Source organism: Photinus pyralis, unplaced genomic scaffold, assembly GCF_008802855.1.
Source record: "Photinus pyralis isolate 1611_PpyrPB1 unplaced genomic scaffold, Ppyr1.3 Ppyr1.4_LG4, whole genome shotgun sequence".
Classification (NCBI taxonomy): Eukaryota; Metazoa; Arthropoda; class Insecta; order Coleoptera; family Lampyridae; genus Photinus; species Photinus pyralis.
The window spans coordinates 18,603,189-18,623,397 of NW_022170511.1; the positions used below are offsets into that span (position 1 = coordinate 18,603,189).

Genomic DNA, 20,209 nt, shown 5'->3' on the forward strand with positions numbered 1-20,209 from the left:
TCCGGTTGGTTGTCTTAAGTCTTAACAAGGCTTGATAATAATTCGTTTTGAAACTTAGGACAGCCTTTCCGGTTTAACCACCCTTCAGGTTTTTTCACTTGGCTTCGGCCAGTTAATAATTAAAAAACAACATGTTCGTCTTATTCGTCTTCAACGTTTGTAACTTACCGTTTTCCAGTTAAATTTCACATCGCCTGATGATGGCAGTACGCCGAAGCTATAGTCGCTTTTATTTTTAAAAACTTCAACGAATAAAACTATATGGGGAAGGTTTAGAGAGTTTTGATCACACAATATATTTCAACCCCCATTTCGAGGAACGATGGATCCAAACACCAAAAAAAAAAAATCCATGTATTCGTTTAGGAGCCACCCTCAAAAAAGTGGTAAAGTTTCTTTTTTTCTCAGCAACAGTTACAGAGACTGGTGGTGAGTCTTTGAATAGGTTTTGCTGTATGCCCTTTCCGGTTTTGCAAATAATTTTTCAAAATTCCTACCGCAAAAGGACACACCCCTCAATAGGGGTGCGAAAAAATGTTGATTTCGACGAAATTTGGTATTTGGTGGTTTTTGAATCTGAAATTAGTTTTTGAAAATTCGAAAAAAATAATTCCACTGCAATTCTTGGCCGGACAACGAAAATTGACAAAATTCCACGAAGTTTGTTGTCTAGGTACCTACATACTTACGGAACAAAATTATTGAACAGTTTTTTTTAAGGTCATTTTTCAAACAAAAGTTACACTCATTTGCAAATTGGTCTTTCGGGTCAGAAAATGTTCTCCGACAGTGGCATAACAAGTACAGTAAACGTCAATATTACATGTTCTGCTAAGGGTGTCTACCTACATATTTCACAAAAATTTGTCAAATAAAAAATGATAATTTTATCACAGCGAGCAACTTCGACATCAATGAGGAAACAGTCACAGAATAAGAATAAGTAGGCCATATTCTGTGGAAACAGACGAAAAAAATTCAACGCACAGTCTTTTTTCAAAAGCGAGATACATCGACAGAAGAAATCCAAATTCCTCGTTTACCTATCACTAGATAACGACCAGATAACTGACTTTAACAGCCTAAGTACCTGTTGATAATCCTCCTAAGTAAGTTCCGGTATCTACCATTCAATATAATATACCTATGCCGTTTTTGAATTCTCCACCAGCGAGCTACAATACCATCCTAACCATCGAACTTGCCTTACATGGAAAAAATTTAAAAAGAATTAGTACGATTATCTAGTCAATGGGTGTTTCTACAACATACAAGAATTTTTTATATCTTCCAATATTTAATTGTTCGTTTGTTTAACTGTTCGTTTGTTTAATTAATGTTATATTGACTTGTTCCATACAAATGTTATTTGTCGAAGGAATTAAATAAAAATGAATGAATGAATCGTCTAGTGAAATCAAAAAACAAGCCTGAATCTTTGGGACAAAATCATACCGTTGTTACTGCTGATCTTGCAATATACAGCACAGCACAAGAGATACCTGATGTGGAGTAACCCCCAAAATTTACAGGGAAAGAAGGTACCTATTGTACCTATATATTTCACCAAAGAACTGAGATACATGGAGTTAATGAATTGTTTGAGATTTTACAATGCAACTCGGCGGAATGCATTTGTAAACTAAACGGCCTAAATAGCTAGTTTTGGTATTCGGAGAGAAATTTCTTAGTAAATTACGCATCGCTCCTTGTTTAGCGAACGCTGCTGACTATCCTTCCCTCTCCGTCTCACTCGCGATTACCGACTCGGCGAGGTCGGTAGGTTTTTACTTAAATGAGCGTAACTTTTTTATTATGAAAAATTCACGGTAATGTTATAGAAAATAAAATAATCACAATGCTTTGGAGCATCGAATGAGCTATAAATATTGGAAATCGATAGGGTGAAATAAAAAGTTATGAGAGTTCAAAGTGCGCACGTTTCATCTGCTACACGAATTTTGGAAGTTGACGGTAATTTTTATAAAAACTGTGCATAACAAGGTAGGTAAATATGAATGCTTTAGATTCTGCTATAAATGTACTTTCATTTTACAAAAGGACTTATTGATGTATATCGCTTAGTTGCTGAGAAAATAAATACTTTCGGTGGTCTAGTCGCGCGCGCGAAAATGAGTAAAGTTCAACTTTAGCGGCCTATAAGTTTTGTCAGGACCACGGGAAAATGTCGTAAAGCGAGATTCTGAAGGTTCAAACATTTCTGAACAAAATGGTGTGGGTCCCAATTCTTTCTACTCCGAAAAAATTTTTTGAACGATTTCGCGGCTCTCTCCGCTGCACTATAGAGATCGTTTATAATTTTGCATTGCTATCTGTCGTCTGCATGCTGGTCTGTCCGTCTGTTCCTTTGTCTGTCTGTCCATCTATCTGTCCGTGTGAACGATAACTTTGTTTAGAAATGTTCGATCGCTTTTACATCTCCGTTAATTATGAACTGAATTGCATGAAATTCAATATGGGCATAGCTTTAGCCATATAATACGCAATGCCAAAAGTTGAATCGAATCGATTCAAAATTCACCGTGCCCTTTTCGCATCTCGACCATTTATAAACCGAATTGCAAACTTTTTTACTTATAAAAGTATTTGAATAAAATTTGATACATAGGCACTTGTAATAAAGGAAAATCAAACGCCAATTTTAAAATTTGGTTTTGCGCATGCGCAGTGCCAACTTTTTTATTTGCGGAAGAATTTACAGGAAATTTGATACATAGGCACTTGGGATAAAGGAAAATCAAACGCCAATTTCAAAATTTGGTTTTGCGCATGCGCAGTGCCAACTATTTTATTTATGGAAGAATTTAAATAAAATTTGATACATAGGCACTTGGGATAAAGGAAAATCAAACGCCAATTTCAAAATTTGGTTTTGCGCATGCGCAGTGCCAACTTTTTTATTTATGGAAGAATTTAAACGAAATTTGATACATAGGCACTTGGAATAAAGGAAAATCAAACGCCAATTTCAAAATTTGGTTTTGCGCATGCGCAGTGCCAACTTTTTTATTTATGGAAGAATTTAAACGAAATTTGATACATAGGCACTTGGGATAAAGGAAAATCAAACGCCAATTTCAAAATTTGGTTTTGCGCATGCGCAGTGCCAACTTTTTTATTTATGGAAGAATTTAAATGAAATGTGATACATAGGCACTTGGAATAAAGGATCATCGAGCGCCAGTCTCAAAATTTTCTTTTGCGCATGCGCAGTGCCAACTTTTTTATCTATGGCACCATTTAAGTGAAATTTGATACTTAGGCGCTTGGAACAAAGGAAAATCTAACATTAGTTTTAAAATTTAGGTTTGCGCATGCGCAGTTCCAACTTTCTTATTTAGAAAAGCATTGAAATGAAATTCTTCTCATAAACTGAAATTGAAGTAGCACGTCAAAAATGGATTGCCCATGTGCAACGCTATCTTTCATATTTGTGGCCGGATTTTTACGATTTTAACAGAAGTTGCATCTTATAAATGGGAAATGAATGCAAGTGGAAATGCGCTTTATGTAAATCGTTTACGATTACTTTTTAACTTGTTGAATTATAGATTCTAGCTTGTACCTTCTACCTACTACAAAAAAATTCCAGGACCATTCCCCTCGAAGTAGTTCAAAATGGCAGAACTCCGGACGGACGGATAAAACGCAAACAATAGCACTTTTTTTAATTCTTAAAAAATGCGGTAAAAACATTGATACGGAGTATTCAGCATTGAAAAGCAACCCACAACCATCTTAATCTTAATTCATCCCATAAGGATTATGGTGATAAAGGGGTAAAGAAAAACTTCTTTTTTACGCGCTTTGTTTTTTTTCGGTGCAGGAGCAGGAGCAAAGCAAGCAACAAAATGTCTTCGTCCAGGTGCATCACTGAACTGGAAAATCTGAACCACAATTGTGTGCGGCGCGTCGTCATATCAACGCAAGCAACTTGGAGCGCCGCTGAAACGACGCCGTGTGGAAGCATGTTTAAAATATTGACGCCGCTGAGAAGCACTACAGTGACTGTATAAAGATATTGTTCCAATTTATCATTGAGCTGATTGGTTTAACCGAATTGGTAGATTTTGCTATGGTTACAATAGTACTCTAACAATTTATTAATTAATCTTTTTGAATTGCATCCATTTAAAAAATGAGCTTAGGTCCGATCACTTTTTTACCTGTTCTCGTATACTTATTTAGAAAACGGCAGGTACACATGAAGCTTTGACCCAAATTTAAAAAGAACGCTCCAAAAATGGGAAAGTATTTTTGAAAAATTTTCTAAAATTTTTTGAGGCAAATCAATACGTTTTCTTGTGGAAAAGTAAAAATACAATCGGATTTCTGCTTTTAGTCTGTACAAAAAAAACCATTCATTCATTCAATTCAATTCATTTGATTTGCCAATTTTAATAAACGTCAGGTGCAATTGGTCTTTTTGGTAGTAGTAGTTAGTTTTCTTTTGCATTGAATGTTTAATGTTGCTCTGGTATAACTCAATTGAGGGTAGCTGTGTGTTATAGATTTTCTTATCTACAATTTTATTTTATTTCAAAATATCTGAAAATCTACTGTTCAATTAAAAAACACATTTTCCGAATATCTAAAGAATCCGATTTGGATGACTCCTCTTAATAATCTATGATGGTTAGAAATGGATCAGATCATTTTTCTAAAAAAATATGCCGCAATTATCAGTGGATCGAACCAAGGGAATCAAGAGAAACTTTTCAACATGGTTTCAGAAGATCTCGAGATTTTTAGATTTATAGATAATTGTGAGGAAATTTGAAGGAGGAGTTTGAAAAAAACGTAATAGTCTTAAGAATTTGGATCTAAAGAATTTTTCCGAGGAAACCAAAAAAACTAAGAATCGAAAGGATTCAGTATATCTCAAAAAATGGTTTTTTTTTGTATACCTGTACTATTTTTAAATATCTTTATGGGGGAAAATTTAAAAAAATCAAAATAAATGCAAAAGAAAAATGATTAATTACAGAGAAGAATAATCTTCGAGTGAAGATTAGTGAAAAACTTCATAACAAGAATCTTCGATTCTTCAATTTTTGATAGTGCACGTTATGAAGAGAAGAAACAAATCATCACTTCTGGAAACTATAGGATTATAGGCACATTTTCTTAGATGCAATTCAAGGATGTAGAAAAAGAGTAATTTATGAAAAACAGTTATCATTAGTGGAAGAATGGAAGATAAGTATCTTTTTTTTCAATTTTCGCACACTGTACTTTGGAGGCATATATCGAAGTAATCGCTTTTCGCAACTAGGTACAATTTAAGGCTGCGACCTTCGAGCGTAGATCGGTAGAAGAATTGAACACAGGAATCTTCTGCTTTTTAAATTTTGGCCGATGAAGCAAATCGTTTTGCGTCGAGAAAAATTTGTAAAATGAATGCCTTTCACATTTTTGTACGTGCAATTAAAGGATTGAAAAGACTGATTTAGAGAGAAGAACAGCTTCTGAGTGAAGATTAATGGCTGAATTGAAGATTCGAATTTTTTGTTTTTTTTAATGTTGCACCACTCTGCGTGGATGCAATTTAGAGATGAAGAAAAAGAGATAATTTATGCAGAAGAATACCCTTTGAGTAAACATTTGTGGAAGCATTTGAAGACAAGAATCTTCTATTTTTTACCGAAGAAATCGTCGCTTTGAGAAACTTATGAAATGTACGAGTATAGCAAGGCGTTTTTCACATTTGTGCGTAGTTGCAATTTAGGAATGCAAAGTAATGTATGAAGAAGAATAGACAGTGTGTGAAGATTAGTGGAAATTGAAGACAAGAATTTTCTATTTTTTATACTCGAGGTGCACATTTTTGTACATACAATTAAAGAATACAGAAGAAGAGTAAAGATTAGTGGAATAATTGAAGATAGTAGGTTCTATTTTTCAATTTCTTGATACTGCAACTTGAAGTCATGAATTGAAGATATAAGTTTTGGAAATTCAAAGCGTGTAATATTTTTTCGGAGATGCAATATAAGAATGCAGAAGAAGGGGAATAATGTTCAAGCAAAGATTACTGGAAGAATTGAATGTATTATTTCAATTCTTGATCGAAGAAACAAATCATCGCTTCTTAGAAATTTGTGAAATGAATGCCAAGGCGTAGATGCAATTTAAGGGTGTAAAAGAATAATAATTTATGGACCCTTCAGGTGAAGATGTGTGGAAAACACGAATCTTTGGACAATATCGTCCGAACTTTTTGCCAATGAAAATGAAATACACTTCAAACGTAGGTAAATCTGCGGACATGTGCGGTATTCACGGATGTGTTTTTTAATAAGGAGAAACACATGGTGGTTTTGTAAAAACTTACAGAAACTGACAGCGTTTAATGGAAAAAATTTGCATTTGAACTAACGATTCCAGGAAATGTTAGTGGAAATTTTTAGGCATGCAAGGAAAATTTGGATTTTGGGATAACGTTCACCCATTGCTATTACTGGTCATATTATCAGTATCGAACTTTGGAAAATGACTTTTTTTTGTAAAAAGGTTCAAAATAACAATTACCAATTTCATAATAATTGTAATAGATAGATACCCACCTGTCAACTATAATAAGTGATTTAGAGGGGCATTGTTTTTTATGAGAACTTCTCGGAAATACACAACATAAATAAAACGAATGACTTTTATTTTGATTTCCAAGAATTTGAGCTCGGGCTCATTTGACACCACAATCCAAAGTATGAACAATTTCCTTGCTATATGACAAGAGCTTTACCGCAGGATGAAGAATAACGTCGAGGGTTAGTTTCTATGATTTTATTAGATACAACTTTTTACAATGTAGTTTTGGAAGCACGACTTTAACATTTACCGTGCACAATTTCCAAGGTTAAGACACTCTGACGGCAACACGTTGGCGAAATTAATATTTAATTTGTATCAGTTCATTGAAATCATGGTAGGTACTTAGGTATTTGACCTATAGCCGTATTTCACCCCAAAGCTCAAGACATGTATTATCCCAAACCAAATAATTCGTGATTTCATGCTATTTCAGGACATTGGGAAACCTTGGTTTGAAGGTTACAAAAAACAAAAGATTTCGCGCGATGCGTGCAATCGTGTTCTACGAGCGTTCAACTTTAAAACCGAAAATAAATTGTGATTATTTTTATCAAAATATATGCGAAACGTTACCGTAACGAATGTAGACAGCGTTAATGGTGAGAATTTTCCCATAGTCAAGTAGATGGGCTTTTTCATACGTAGCATTGTTATTAGCATACTTTTCTTGAAGGAGCTGTTCGCCAATAACCAATCGCCCTCGTATAAGGCCAGCGAAATATCTTCACCCTAATCGAGCATAATTAGGCGAGACTGCGACACCAATCAGTGTGGTATAATCTTACCATTATTGTTACCTTATTCCCGAAAAAGCAATAAAGTCCAATCTGTAGCTCTATAGCGACCAAGTAAACCAGTTCTGTTGCGAACGCCTTGCTGGTAATCGGTATCTGAAAATGGTAAAATCAATTATAAGTGCGATTGATCGAATACTCGAATAATTATATGATTTCCATTTAAGGTTCGTAAATACGTACGATATTGCAATTTTTATCGGAAAGCTTTTCAAGTATTCCTTATATTTTTCTCAGCAATTAAAGATGGAAAATAATCCACTGTAACCTTTTTGATTAAAATCTACTAAAATGTGTAACTTTTACAAATAGTTTAGGTCGACGCTCTTCTTCATAGTAAAAATTTTACAAAACATTCCTGCACTAGAACTTGTGAGGCTCCCTTGTTAAAAAGTATATTTTCAGTAATTACCTAATTAAAATCAAGGTACTAGATTTGGGAGACCGTGGCAGAACGGCATGGCACCGATTTTCTTTAAATTTCATCTCCGATTATAGAGTGTCGAATGCGAATTAGTACAAATGAACACATTCCTGGATTGAACAATGATTTACGGTGGGTTTATACAATCATTATCATTAGATTATTAGCCAATAGAAAGAAGATATGGTTTCGTTGGTTAGCGACGCACAACAAACCATTGTTTCTATTGGCTATTTCTTAATGATTTAGTGATAGTGAACTAATGATAATGATTGTGTAAACCCACTATAAAGTTAATCAATTATTAAAAAATTAAAATGTTAGCCACCTTTGATCATATGGTAAAATGTTTCTCTCATTCCCATATTTTTAATCACTGATTAAACTGCAGCAACCAGTCGGCAATTTTAACTGGGCCTTAAACTTCCCCATAACTTGAATCTTTTTACACTCCAACTCTCATGTCCAGTTCCAGTTGCACAGTGTAACAATACGTTACAAAACAGAGGTTGAAAACCCTTGATGGAACTAAATAAAATTAACTTTCTACTACAACCACGAATTATTTACCCAACGGCTTGCTCCAAAACACAAATTCTGATGCCTTTACCAATTTGACCATATCTTTTAATCCTGAAAATCAAAACTTGGCGCTCTGGTTGGAGCAGATTTAACTGGAGACCACCAATAAAAATTTAAAATGAACTGATTTGAGTATGAATAATACAAAAATCCTTCCACTTTCTCTTACATTTTGTTTACGTTTTAAGGTTACGACGAGTACTGAAATACAACCCCATATCGTGGCTACGTTTCTTTATAGCAACCCTATTTAACCATCAATAACATTAAGACATTGGTATGTATGGCAATTTTATACAAAAGATAACCACCTTATAGGTAACAAAACACTTTAACTGACAATACAATTTCAAAAGAAAGTTCCTTCTAACTGAGTTTAAACATAATTATTTAATGCAACCGAATTTTACTCCATTAACCAATTTACAAAATTCGGACCTTTTAAGAAATTTTCTGATTACTTGCAATAAAAATTAATGCAATTTTTTAAAGAAGGCCGATTGTTATTTGGATACAAATCAAACGGATTGCGTTACCTTAATTGCAGCGTTTTCTAGAATCGATAGTTTCCTTATTCGAATTTTTATTTCGTTCAACACGGGGCAATTTACACATGTACCGCTTCATAGTAAACGTGAACGAAAGTATGTCTAGAGATAGGAGCGATAATGACGTACATTTCGAGAAAAACGCAGGCTGTGTGAGTGAATAAACGCTAGACTGTGTTGTGAGGGTGTCTGCGGCATTCGTAGTCAGGCTTGCAGAGCACAGCAATTTTGTTTAACGTAATTCTAATATTCCTAAAGGAACCGACCTGCAAACATCAATTGCATGAAGCAGACTTGTATTGATACCAATTAGATCTAAACAAAAGACTTTGGTTAGTTAAAATTTTGTTTAGCATTCATAGGTTTAGATAAGGAACAAGTTTAGAATTGATACACGATTACAAGATGGGGATTGCATTTTTTTGTATTTCTTTTTATGAACCAAACATCGTAAAAAAAGAAAAATGGAATTGGTTTTTTTTTCAATATATTCAATCAATTTAATTTTCATGCTTATGTTTAAAAGAATAAGGTTTTGGATTTTCAAGAGAAAAAGGTCAAACTTGCACAAGGTAAAGGGTATACAATTTTTAGCGCATATTAAAAAAAATACGCTATTATATTCGTTATGGCTGACTGTCTGGCTGACTGGCTGTCCGCTGAGATCTCGGCAATTACAATAGCTCTAGATTTCAATTTTCACTAAAAGCTTTCTACTATAGTATATATGTGCAGGCTCTAGACTGTTTTGAGTTAGATGACTCGTGAGATCGATAATTTTAAACTTTACTAATAAAATACTGATCTGTATTACCATTCTTTAAAATTACCATTACTGCTTTATAACTTCTTTATTACTGAGCTAGCCGTGGGTAAAAAAAATTAATCGTTACGGTAACATTTTTACCAGTTCCATAAAAGTTCAATTTTATTTTATGCAAGTGGGGTCTTCAACCCTTGTAAATGTAACTAAGCCGTAACGCATCTTATCGTATAATTAAAAGGAGCTAATATTCTTTTGTTTTGTTTGTAATATTGTTTTTAAAAAGTGTGTCACTTGTGTTTATAAACCCAGTAAATTTTGAGTCTCTTGTAAATGTGGGCAAGCCGAGTGATTATTTGTGAAATAAAATTTTCAAAACTGATTGTATCAATATATGAATTAAATTTTGTGTTTCAATCTAGCCTTTTTGACGTCATTTTCAGTAACCATTTTTTTTGTACAACTGAAACATTTCGGTTTTCTAATTTTTGATACTTATATGAGACTGAAATGTTTAATATACGAAGGTTCGAAAGCTTCAAATGTGCCCTTTTTGAAACTTAGCATTCTTTTACGTTTTAAACGAAACATTTCGTATACTTACCGAGGAAACCAGATAAAGACATGTGCAGATTATAATTTCGGACATTATCACTTGTGTCAATGTTAAATAGGTAAAAACTTCTTCCATCCTCTTGCACGTGCTAAAACATAATACAGTGTTACAAAAGAAATTTAACTAATTATTCTCAAAGACAAAGTAATGCATCTGATATCTATGTGTGCTATGTAGTAGTAGTTCAACAGAGACAGGCGGACGGGCGGACAAAACGCAAACAATAGCATTGCATTCTTAGAAAATCCGGTAAAATGGCCCCTATGAATATCATAGATTGACATACGATATTCATATTTCCTCAATTATGTTGTTGAAAGTTATCAAACAACCATGTAAGGGGTGTTTAAATTGTACATTTTCTTTTAATTTAGTCCTTAAACCTTATAATTAATTGGTAGATAAATCTTAAACTCCCCATTTTCTGTATTGTATCGTACTGGGTGTCCAAATGAGAATAGCAAGCAGCTGTATCCCAGCATTAGAGGTAGAACTGTAAGGTATGTAAATATGGCCAAGACAAAAGGCTGGAAATTATGTTCAGATTCTTAAAACCCTTAGAATCATCACATTCTTCATTATCCCAGACCTTTTGTGATTGACCTGAAATTCTATGTAATCATGGGTGTTAATTAGATTCTCGAATTTAGAAATTTCAACTCGGGGGTTCCGGGGTTGATGGACCCCCTCTGCCCAGGGGATACTCTCCCCCAGACCCCCCCCCCCCGGTCCGCGAGTACGGACCACATTCTTTTACCTGTTCGTACACTCCGGCCGATTGAGAAACACTGGTATACATCATCCGTTTGACGTGAGTTTGGTGTCAAATGAAGCGCGCTTAGTTAGCGTGAATTTTAAGACTAGTCGATTTTTATGACTACCGGAAACCGAAAAATTATTTAAAGAAGTGTACAGATTAGTTCGTATGAAGAAGAATTTTGATTTCCGTTACCGAGCCGTTTAGTTTTAAAGGTAAGCGTTTGATATTTTCATTTCGAGAATTATAATTCATTTGCCTTTGTTTCGTTTGACCGTAGCTGGTAGATACCGCTGGTAATTTGTGTTTCCGTTGCGCTTGATAACTTGTTACCGTTTTCGTGGGCCGTTCTAGCTTATGTGTCAGTAACCGATTGCCCTTTCGCTGAAATCGCCGTTTCCTGAGGTTTCCAATACTGTTCCGGAATCTTAATTAGATTGTTTTTAAGTCATACCGTTTACTTTCGTCACAAAGCCAGCGATTACCTACTCCAGTCAAAATCACAATCTAGAGAATACGACAATACACAATTTGATAATGGAGGCACATGCAACATCTAATATATTATTTAATTAATTAATTTATTTATTTATTTATTATCCCTCTCTTGTTCTGGGCCCTCAACTTGCTTTTTAGAGGTGCCTCTGCAGGAGGTCTTACGTTGTTCAACACTCCGGTATTTACCTTACGAATTAGGAAAACTGTAGGAAAGTCTAATTCGGAGTAGCCGGCATAATGCTCGAAAATGATCTAAAGAAATTCCAATCTCTGTCACAGATGAAAATTATTACCTCAACCCAGGTTCGAACACTCGATCTCCGGCTTTATAGCCCAACGCTCTACCATAGCGCTTCTACATATTGCACTCTAAACAAGGCCAAGTTGATGAAAAGCTATGGAATAAAAAAGTTTTAGGATTTTTTTAATGACCACATTAAATTAACTCTCTTTTCTCCCCTTATTTTATCAGATACATAAAAACACATAAAAGCATTTAACATTTTCGAGACCTTTCGATCTTTCCATTTAGGATCGCGAATCAGTTTATTAGCGACAGTGTTGTGGATTGAGACGGGCCGTCCATTTTCGCCGCTATAGCGAACAGGTCGTCCGCTAAAATTGAGACTACGAGAATTAGATCGGGAAGTCAGTGCAAAAGGAGAAAGAAGACGCACAACAATCGCCTTAGAGTACATGTCCTTCGTTAAAAGGTTAATTGTGGAAAAAATTGGTTATTTTCTTTAAAAAAAAGTACAACTTAGTGGAAGCACAGCGACAGATTAAGTGTAGAAAACGTTTTAAGAAAGTTAATGGCGAACGCGAAGTTTAACCTAGGGAAAGTTAGCAGTTTCCGTTTCCGTATAAGGAATTATACCAGTTTTAAAGAACGCACCGTACATTGATGAAAGCTACCAGCTTTAAAGAACAGCCGGTACGTTGACGCACTCAAACGGGCGGTTCGTTACGAGAAACTATAGTTTCTGGCCCTATGTAGTTATATACTAGGAGAAAGTGAAAGTAAGTGCTTTAGTTTCTAGCGTCGTGTTTTAAGGTTAATAAGGAAAACCAAATGCGGAATAAATTTATTGTCAAATGAAGTGCGCTTAATTAACTTGAATTTTAAGATTAGTGTCTGATTTTTAGACCGTCAGAGAGTCTGGTAATTAAATAAAGAGGTGTTCATTTGTGAACCAACCGAGTACGTTGGCTGCCTGGGAAATCCGAGATTAATTTCCACAATTTTTGGGAATGTTATAACAAGGTAAGCATGATTTCGAGCGAGTCTTGTGCATTTCTCTCTTTGCTCCCATGCGTTTTAAGCCGTTTTAGATTTTTCAAACTGTACGGCACCGTACTGTTTAATTTCAAGGTAACACCCCGCTCACACGGCGAAGTTGATGAACTCTTACCTCCGAAGTTGATTACTTATCATATCAACAAAGACGAACCTTGACCTAAGGAAAAATGAAGTCGTCCAAAGTCAGTAACGAAATCTGGGTAGACATTTAGTTGTGAAATAGCAAATTTAATTTTTTGTTTAAATTAAAAAATGACGGCCATGTGTAAAATTGATCAACGGGGTTTCTGCTTTATGTGTATTCTAATAAAACGAAACCCGAGGAAGGGTAATTTTAAATTAGTTGGATGAATTACTATTTATCATATTGGAGTTTAGTTTAAAAACCTATTCCCATTTAAGTGTACAAATGTATTAGCGCCGTAGAAGTAGTTCATAGAGTTTTTGATTTTATTTGAATATTGCATGACCCAAAATTATGAGTTAGTATCTTGGTATGTGAAAGAAACATAAATAACTTATAATTTTCTGTTTCCTTGTATTAATGAAGGTCCGATGCAGCAGATTTTCTAGAACAAAGAGCATGTAAAGCTAGTTTTTGTACCAGTGAGAGTAACAAGGTTAGATTTGATCGTTCGATTCAAGGGAACTGGTCGGTGCAACACATATTTCGGTACATTTTAAAGTAATGAGTTGGTCAGTACCAAAAGCACTCGAATTCAAAGACATTGCAAATCAAGCAACCAGACAGAGACGTTTGCGATGACCGTTACGACTAAATTACTTACTCAAAAATGAGCTGAAGATGCCTAACGCATTTCTTCATTTCCCTGTCCATTGCCTCATCCACCAACGTTGGATTTGGTGGATACAGTTCATTAGCCATCTTTACAGACCTAACCGATCTTGATCTTATGGTTTTAAAAGCCCCTCGCAAAATTGTCAGTTGCAGTCCTATATTGCTTACGAGCGCAGTAAAAAGAGTATCAATACCTGAAAACCCAGATTTACCTTTGAAACGACAACGCCTCCATATCATACCTACAATGGTCCAAGCCTGCTGATACGCCGTAAAGCAATTGTAAACGAGAGCCCAGAAGAAGCGCGTGCGAGACGTTGTGTAATCGAACGGCATGTATGCCCAGTACGGTAATGGCTGCGTGTATTTGTACGCAGTAACATTACTGGCGTCCACGGTTATCTCTTCGTGCCGTTCGTAATCTCTTAGCAAAACGGCGGTTGCGCCCAAAAGTGCTGTGATCGACACGGAAGCTCCCAAAGTTAGAAATCCTAAGGTCGTAATGTTTTTAGTTCTCTTATCCGCGATAAGCGTTTTCCGAGGCTGAAAGTCGTCTATCTCGTCATACTGAAGAGCTTGCTCTTCAAGCTCGCTGATCATGCGAAGAATAACTTTCCTCCTCTTTAACCAAACTAACACCTTCATCCCACCGAGTAAGTGAGTCACCGCCACACTGGCGTTCTTTATTGCGTCCTCCAGTCTATGTCTCGACCGTCCAAACGCCAAAAATTCACAGGGCATAAAAATTCCGAGACAGAATCCATTTGTCGCCACATTGTATATCCAATAGAACCATTTCAATGCATAACCTTCCCCTTGATCGGGTATCCACACACCGGCAATTTTCAGAATTACAATGTTAACTCCGAAAAAGCTCTCATTTATTTCACTCCAAAGCGTCATGATGTGACCTCTAGCTATGAACGAGACGTAATGAGACAATTGCGCTTGGTTCGAACATCTTTTAAATTCACACGTATAAAAAGTGGAAGCCTGTTTTATAAATGAGCATGAAGTACCAAATTCCTATTGCCCCTTTATGCATTCAATTCAATAGCGGTTCTCGAAGCAAAGTCGTGTAATTATGTAGTGTAAGCAATAATCAGTAGGTTCTTAACGTCGATAATTATAGTGACATGTCCCTGTATGCATACCATGTATTTAACGAAGCTATTTCGATACAGTGCTGTTGAATTTTTTACACATTTAATTAATCACGTACAGGGCGTGTAATTTGAAAATTGACATCAGTATCTTTTTACCGAATATTTTAATTCCAGCGTGTAGAATAGAATTTTTCATTTTTAGCTGTTAGACCAGGGCCAGGCTATATAATATGTTTTTACAAAAAAAATTAGTTATCGGGCGAAACCAGGTTTTCCAGGCAGGTGAAATGAATAGAAATTGGGAAAAAATAATTAAAACAGCTGAATTGCTGGAAAGTGGTGTTTTGCAAATTGTGGCAAAACTATTAATTTTAGACGAAAATGTTCAATATAAAAGTTATAGAGATTAAAAAAATGAGCAACTTTTGTATTTGCACTATTTTCACATAACCTCCAATTTTCCTAGAAAAACCGGAAAAACCGTTTTCTTCGTTTTTTATTCTTATTTTTGCGAAAAAAGGTCGTAGGGGTTTGAAATTTGGAGGAAACATAGCTTGTTTTATGATAAAAAAGAAGATAAATTTTTGGCCGTAAAGTTGAACGGTTTCTAAGATCTCACGATTTCTGAAAAAAACCACCTCTTTTTCAAGGGGATGAAAAATCTATTTTTTTTTCATCGTATAGAGGTGCGCGGGGTAGCAAAATTTTCGGGAAGACTTATATTTAACAAACAAAAATAAAAAAATATTATTCCTATAGCAAAAAATCGAGAAAATCGCCAAAAACTGGAACAACAGTTTTAAGATATACACGGTTTTTGACATGATAAATCAACATGTTGGATGTTAATAAACATTTTTTCGAAATCTGTCTTCTTGCTTCTCTTTAATGTTTGCTTAAATATTCCCTTTTGTTATCTTATGCTCAACTGTTTTAGTTAAAACGTCTTCATTATTTGTTTTTTCTGCATTTTTATCGCAAGAAAAGCAATTGGAAATAAAATCGGATTATCTTGCTTCCTGATTCCTGAACAAATTCTTTTTGTTCACTGACTCTTCTTCCTGCCTGTTTTATAGCTGATGCAATTGGGTTGGGCCTGTTGATAAACTTGCAAAATCTGCAATAAGACCGTTAGTTTTACCGGCCAAAGCAAATGATTTGAGATGTAAAACCTGGAATAAACTTTATGAGGGTTTTATTCATAATTCCTGTAAATTAACGATTGCTTTTATTACGGTAAAAATGAAGAAAAAAGAAATAATGGTTTAATTAAGGCGTTTGGGCAATGGGAAACAAAAGAAAATATTTTAGCAACATTAAAGAGGAGAGAGAAGACAAGATTTCAAAAACTTTTTATTAGCGCGGATCCAATACGTTAATTTAATTGCAAAAAAAGCTATTTACCTACTGTCAAAAACGGTATATCTTAAAACTGTTCCCCCAGTTTTTGCCGCTTTTCTTAAAATTTTTCTATAGGAATAATATGTTTTATTTTTGATTATTAAAATGAAAGTCTTTACGAAAATTTTGCTACCCCGCGCACCTCTGTACGATGAAAAATATAGATTTTTCATCCCCTTGAAAAAGAGGTGTTTTTTTCAGAAATCGTGAGATCTTGGAAACGGTTCAACTTTAAGGGGCCCAAAAAATTATCTTCTTTTTTATCGTAAAACAAGCTATATTTCCTCCAAATTTCAAACCCCTACGAATTTTTTTCGCAAAAATAAGAATAAAAAACAAAAAAAACAGTTTTTCCGGTTTTTCTAGGAAAATTGGAGGTTATGTGAAAATAGTGCAGATACAAACATTGCTCATTTTCTTAATTTCTATAACTTTTACGTTGAACATTTTCGTCTAAAATTAATCGTTTTGCCACAATTTGCAAAACACCCCTTTCCACCCCTTTCAACCACCGGGATTTCACCCGCGGAAAAATTCAGTTGTTTTAATTATTTTTTCCAAATTTCTATTCATTTCACCTGCCTGAAAAACCCGGTTCCGCCCGGTAACTAATTTTTTTTGAAAATAAATTATTTTAGAGCTATTTAGCCTGGACTGTGTAGTAAGGGTTGAAGGCGGCAAAAGAAGAAGCGAGACAAGCGAAAATGATGAGAAAAATTGACTTTGTAGTGAGTTGAATTTCAATTTGAGTTGAGATTACATCGTGTTTGAGATGGAGTGCAAGCAATCGGTGTGTCCGTTCTCTTTGGTTTGAGTTTGGGTCCCGGTCTTTATCGGAGTCGAATCTGAATCGAAGTTCTAGAACAGGTTTCAGTCTGCCTGTCAGTCCCAGTCTGAACTTGAGACTAAACCTGAGTTTACGTTTAGATCTAAATCTGAAGTTGGTCAAGGAGCCTCGTTTCTCTTCTTCCCCTTTTTATTTTTTCTTGATTCTTTTTGCTTTCCATTTTACCACCCGCACCTTAGTAAGGGGAGGTTTTGCATTGGGGTAAACGTGACCTCCACTTTATTGATGGAAATACAATCTTTGAAGCATCATGTCCGTCGGTTTGTCGATCTGTCGGTCTGTACTATCATTTCCGGCTAAACGGCTGAACTGATTTGAACCAACTTTTGTACACATATTCTTAGACATAAAAGGTTTGGAATTTTTTCGTGTAAGGGAAAGGAAAAAACCCTACTACGGAGACACCGCATGTCGCAAAAGCCGCCAAATCAACGAAGGGTTGTAGGAAGTAGGGCGACATTTATTACCAAATTTAAGGTTTGACTTTTGAATTTTAAGTTCCTTTAGTTTTAAGTTTTGTTTAAGTATGAGTTTGAAACTGGGTCAGAGTTGAGTCTAAGTCGTCTAAGTATTTCAAGTTTTAAGCTAATTGCAATGTACGAGCAATCATTATTGAAAAGTGGAACCTTCAGCCATTGTGGATTTGTCGGTCTGTCCAAAATGGATTTTGCAGGTGACGTAACTAAGTTTTGTGGTGCAAATTCGTGACTCCAGTAACTGATGGCCGACCTTGTTTGTGATGGTTTTTAGATATCAATTTTTGAGTTTAATTTTATACCGTTTAGGGTTAAAATACGATAAATGAACTCAAAATTAAATTCGAAAATTTGTACAAGTTCTGAAACGTATTTCAAATATTTTCCTGAACTGTATAAAATTAAGAACAAACCACCACAAACATTGTCGCTTCACTCAGGCCGCAATCTTTGTTCAAAAATGATGGGGGAAGGTGTCTATTTTCTAGTTCACACTCTGGTATATAAATTCCTAAGCTTGTGCACGGTTTAAATTGAAATTGGAGTAACATACTGGGGTAGTTAGGTAGACAACTAAGAAGAATCTTAATTCGACTCGGAAATAAGAAAGCAACATTCTTGTCCAACTACAATTGCAGCCTTTGAATCTGTAGCAATTTGTGCATTATTTACATTTATTCCAAAATGAGGTTAGCAGCGATCACTTTCTGAAGGGAAGTCGTAGTATCTTCAGCACAAGACTACCAGTAGAAAGCCTTTCCGGTTGACGAACACATCCCAAGCCACGCGTTTGGGGCGTCAGCGAGAATTACAGTATACGAGACCTCCCTCTAGGTTCTGTAATTCATATCATTTTAATGTCAGGTTTTTGTGCAGGTAATTACGAGGGTGTTCACTAGTATACAACGAACTCAATGTTCTAGATAGTACATCCCTGTCACTTTCGGTTTGAGCGTAAGTTATCCCAAATTTCTAAATTTATAAAACCTTCTAATTCTTTACATTTATGGATTCTACAGGTACTTAAACTTGATCCACTAGTTTCAGTAACTGAGGTTATCCGAAAAAAAAAGAATAACTTTGTTTTTCGATGTAGGTGGCCATGAATGGACCAAAATCACCCTTCATTGACACAACATAGCAAGAATTTTAAACAGTTTTGAAGTGTCAAAAATTGCGTTTATACTGTTAAGTAAATTTTTTCAAATAAGATCCATAAATATGAGTATAAATAGTGGGAAAGCAGCCTTCGCTAAACGTTGTTACGCAATGCTAGATGGGCGGTGGCATTTTGGCAAAGCGCGTGGTGCAATCGCAAACCAATCAGTTGGGTGGACTCCGAAGATAGAAATTAAGCATCCATTGAGCCACTGTTAAGCTACGAACAAAGATCTTCGCAGCATTTCTGAGGAAGAAACAAGAAAATTGAACATCTCCACAACGGGGAACGTAAGTGGCTAACGGAGTTGAAAAACGTAATATCTACCAATAATTTACAAATAATAAGAGGCCTATATGTTACATATATAGAATCGCTTCTGGCACGGTGGGATGGGCGCCGGACTTGATACGGTCCCAGCGGGAAAGTGAATGGCGGTGCGGAGACCGGTACTTGAGCCCAAGCGACCAGCCTCCAGTCGCCTTGTGTAAGCGGTAAGGTAGCGGGCTTTGCCCAGGCACAGTTGAAGTTTCCCCTTGGTGTCGGTGCGCCCTGCCTTTTATAAACGATATTTCTTCGGTAGAACAGGCGTCTGGCTGACGCGCCAAATAGGGCGCTAGTGGATGGTGGGGTGGAAGTTTCAACCCCTCTCCTAGTCGTCGTAACAGTATCCCCCCCCTGTAAAGGGGTTGCGACGGCGGGGTGCAGGCGCTGTAGCAAACGGCGGTGACGGGGTTGTCGTTGGTTCCGTGGTGGCGTCGGTGAAATGATTCTTGGCGGAAGTTCCGGTACTGGTGCCGGGGTGGGTTGGTTGGGTGCAGGGCGTAGATCGTGTACGTGCACCTTTACCAGTTCGTTTCCTCGCCTTATCCAGTACGCGTTTGTGCCCGCCAGCGCTTCGATGGTGTAGGGACCTGTGTACTTCATGTGAAAGTTCCCGGAGTGTTGGTCCCTGGATCTTTCCATCACTCCGTCGCCTACTTGGTACTGGGTGCGGGCTGGCCCGTAGTTCGCGTACCGGCTGCGGGATCGTGCCTGGTTCCTGTGCACCGTCTGTACGACCTCCTCTCGGGCTTCTCCTGTCGGTGGAGGTGGTCGATCCCTGGCTTTCCACTCTCCTGGCCTGGGTAGGTCGTAGCCTAGCAGCGCGTGGCTCGGCGTGAGTCCAGTAGCGGCGTTTCTCCTCGTACGTAACGTGAACATGACAATGGGTAGTACGGCCGCCCAGGCGCTGGGGCTTTGTCCCACCAGATGAGTGCGGAGGCCCTTTTTGATTTCTTGGTTCCGGCGTTCGACGGGGTTCGCCTGCGGGTGCCATATGGGCGTCGTCCAGTGCATTGCTCCCCACTTCCGAAGTGCCGCGTCCCATGTCACTGATGTGAATTGCGGTCCGTTGTCTGAGATGATCGCTCTCGGGAAACCATAGCGTGCGAATTCCTCGTGTTCCAGGATTCTGACCACTGTTGGAGCGACTGCTTCCTTTACTGGAAATGCCTCCACCCACATGCTGAAGAGGTCCGTGAT

General features: G+C 36.6%; 1 protein-coding gene across 1 annotated transcript in view; it reads right to left on the reverse strand.

The window, feature by feature from the left end:
* Positions 1-14,599, reverse strand: part of LOC116168132 (odorant receptor 94a-like) — a 33,076-nt gene extending 18,477 nt beyond the window's left edge. The window contains exons 1-5 of the mRNA XM_031483804.1: positions 13,939-14,599; positions 13,686-13,890; positions 10,331-10,430; positions 7,401-7,505; positions 7,189-7,344 (exon numbers count right to left, since the gene is read on the reverse strand). Of these exons, the coding sequence (XP_031339664.1) occupies positions 7,189-7,344; positions 7,401-7,505; positions 10,331-10,430; positions 13,686-13,890; positions 13,939-14,599 (1,227 nt within the window). The remainder of the gene's footprint in view (positions 1-7,188; positions 7,345-7,400; positions 7,506-10,330; positions 10,431-13,685; positions 13,891-13,938) is intronic.
* Positions 14,600-20,209: the final 5,610 nt, after the last annotated feature.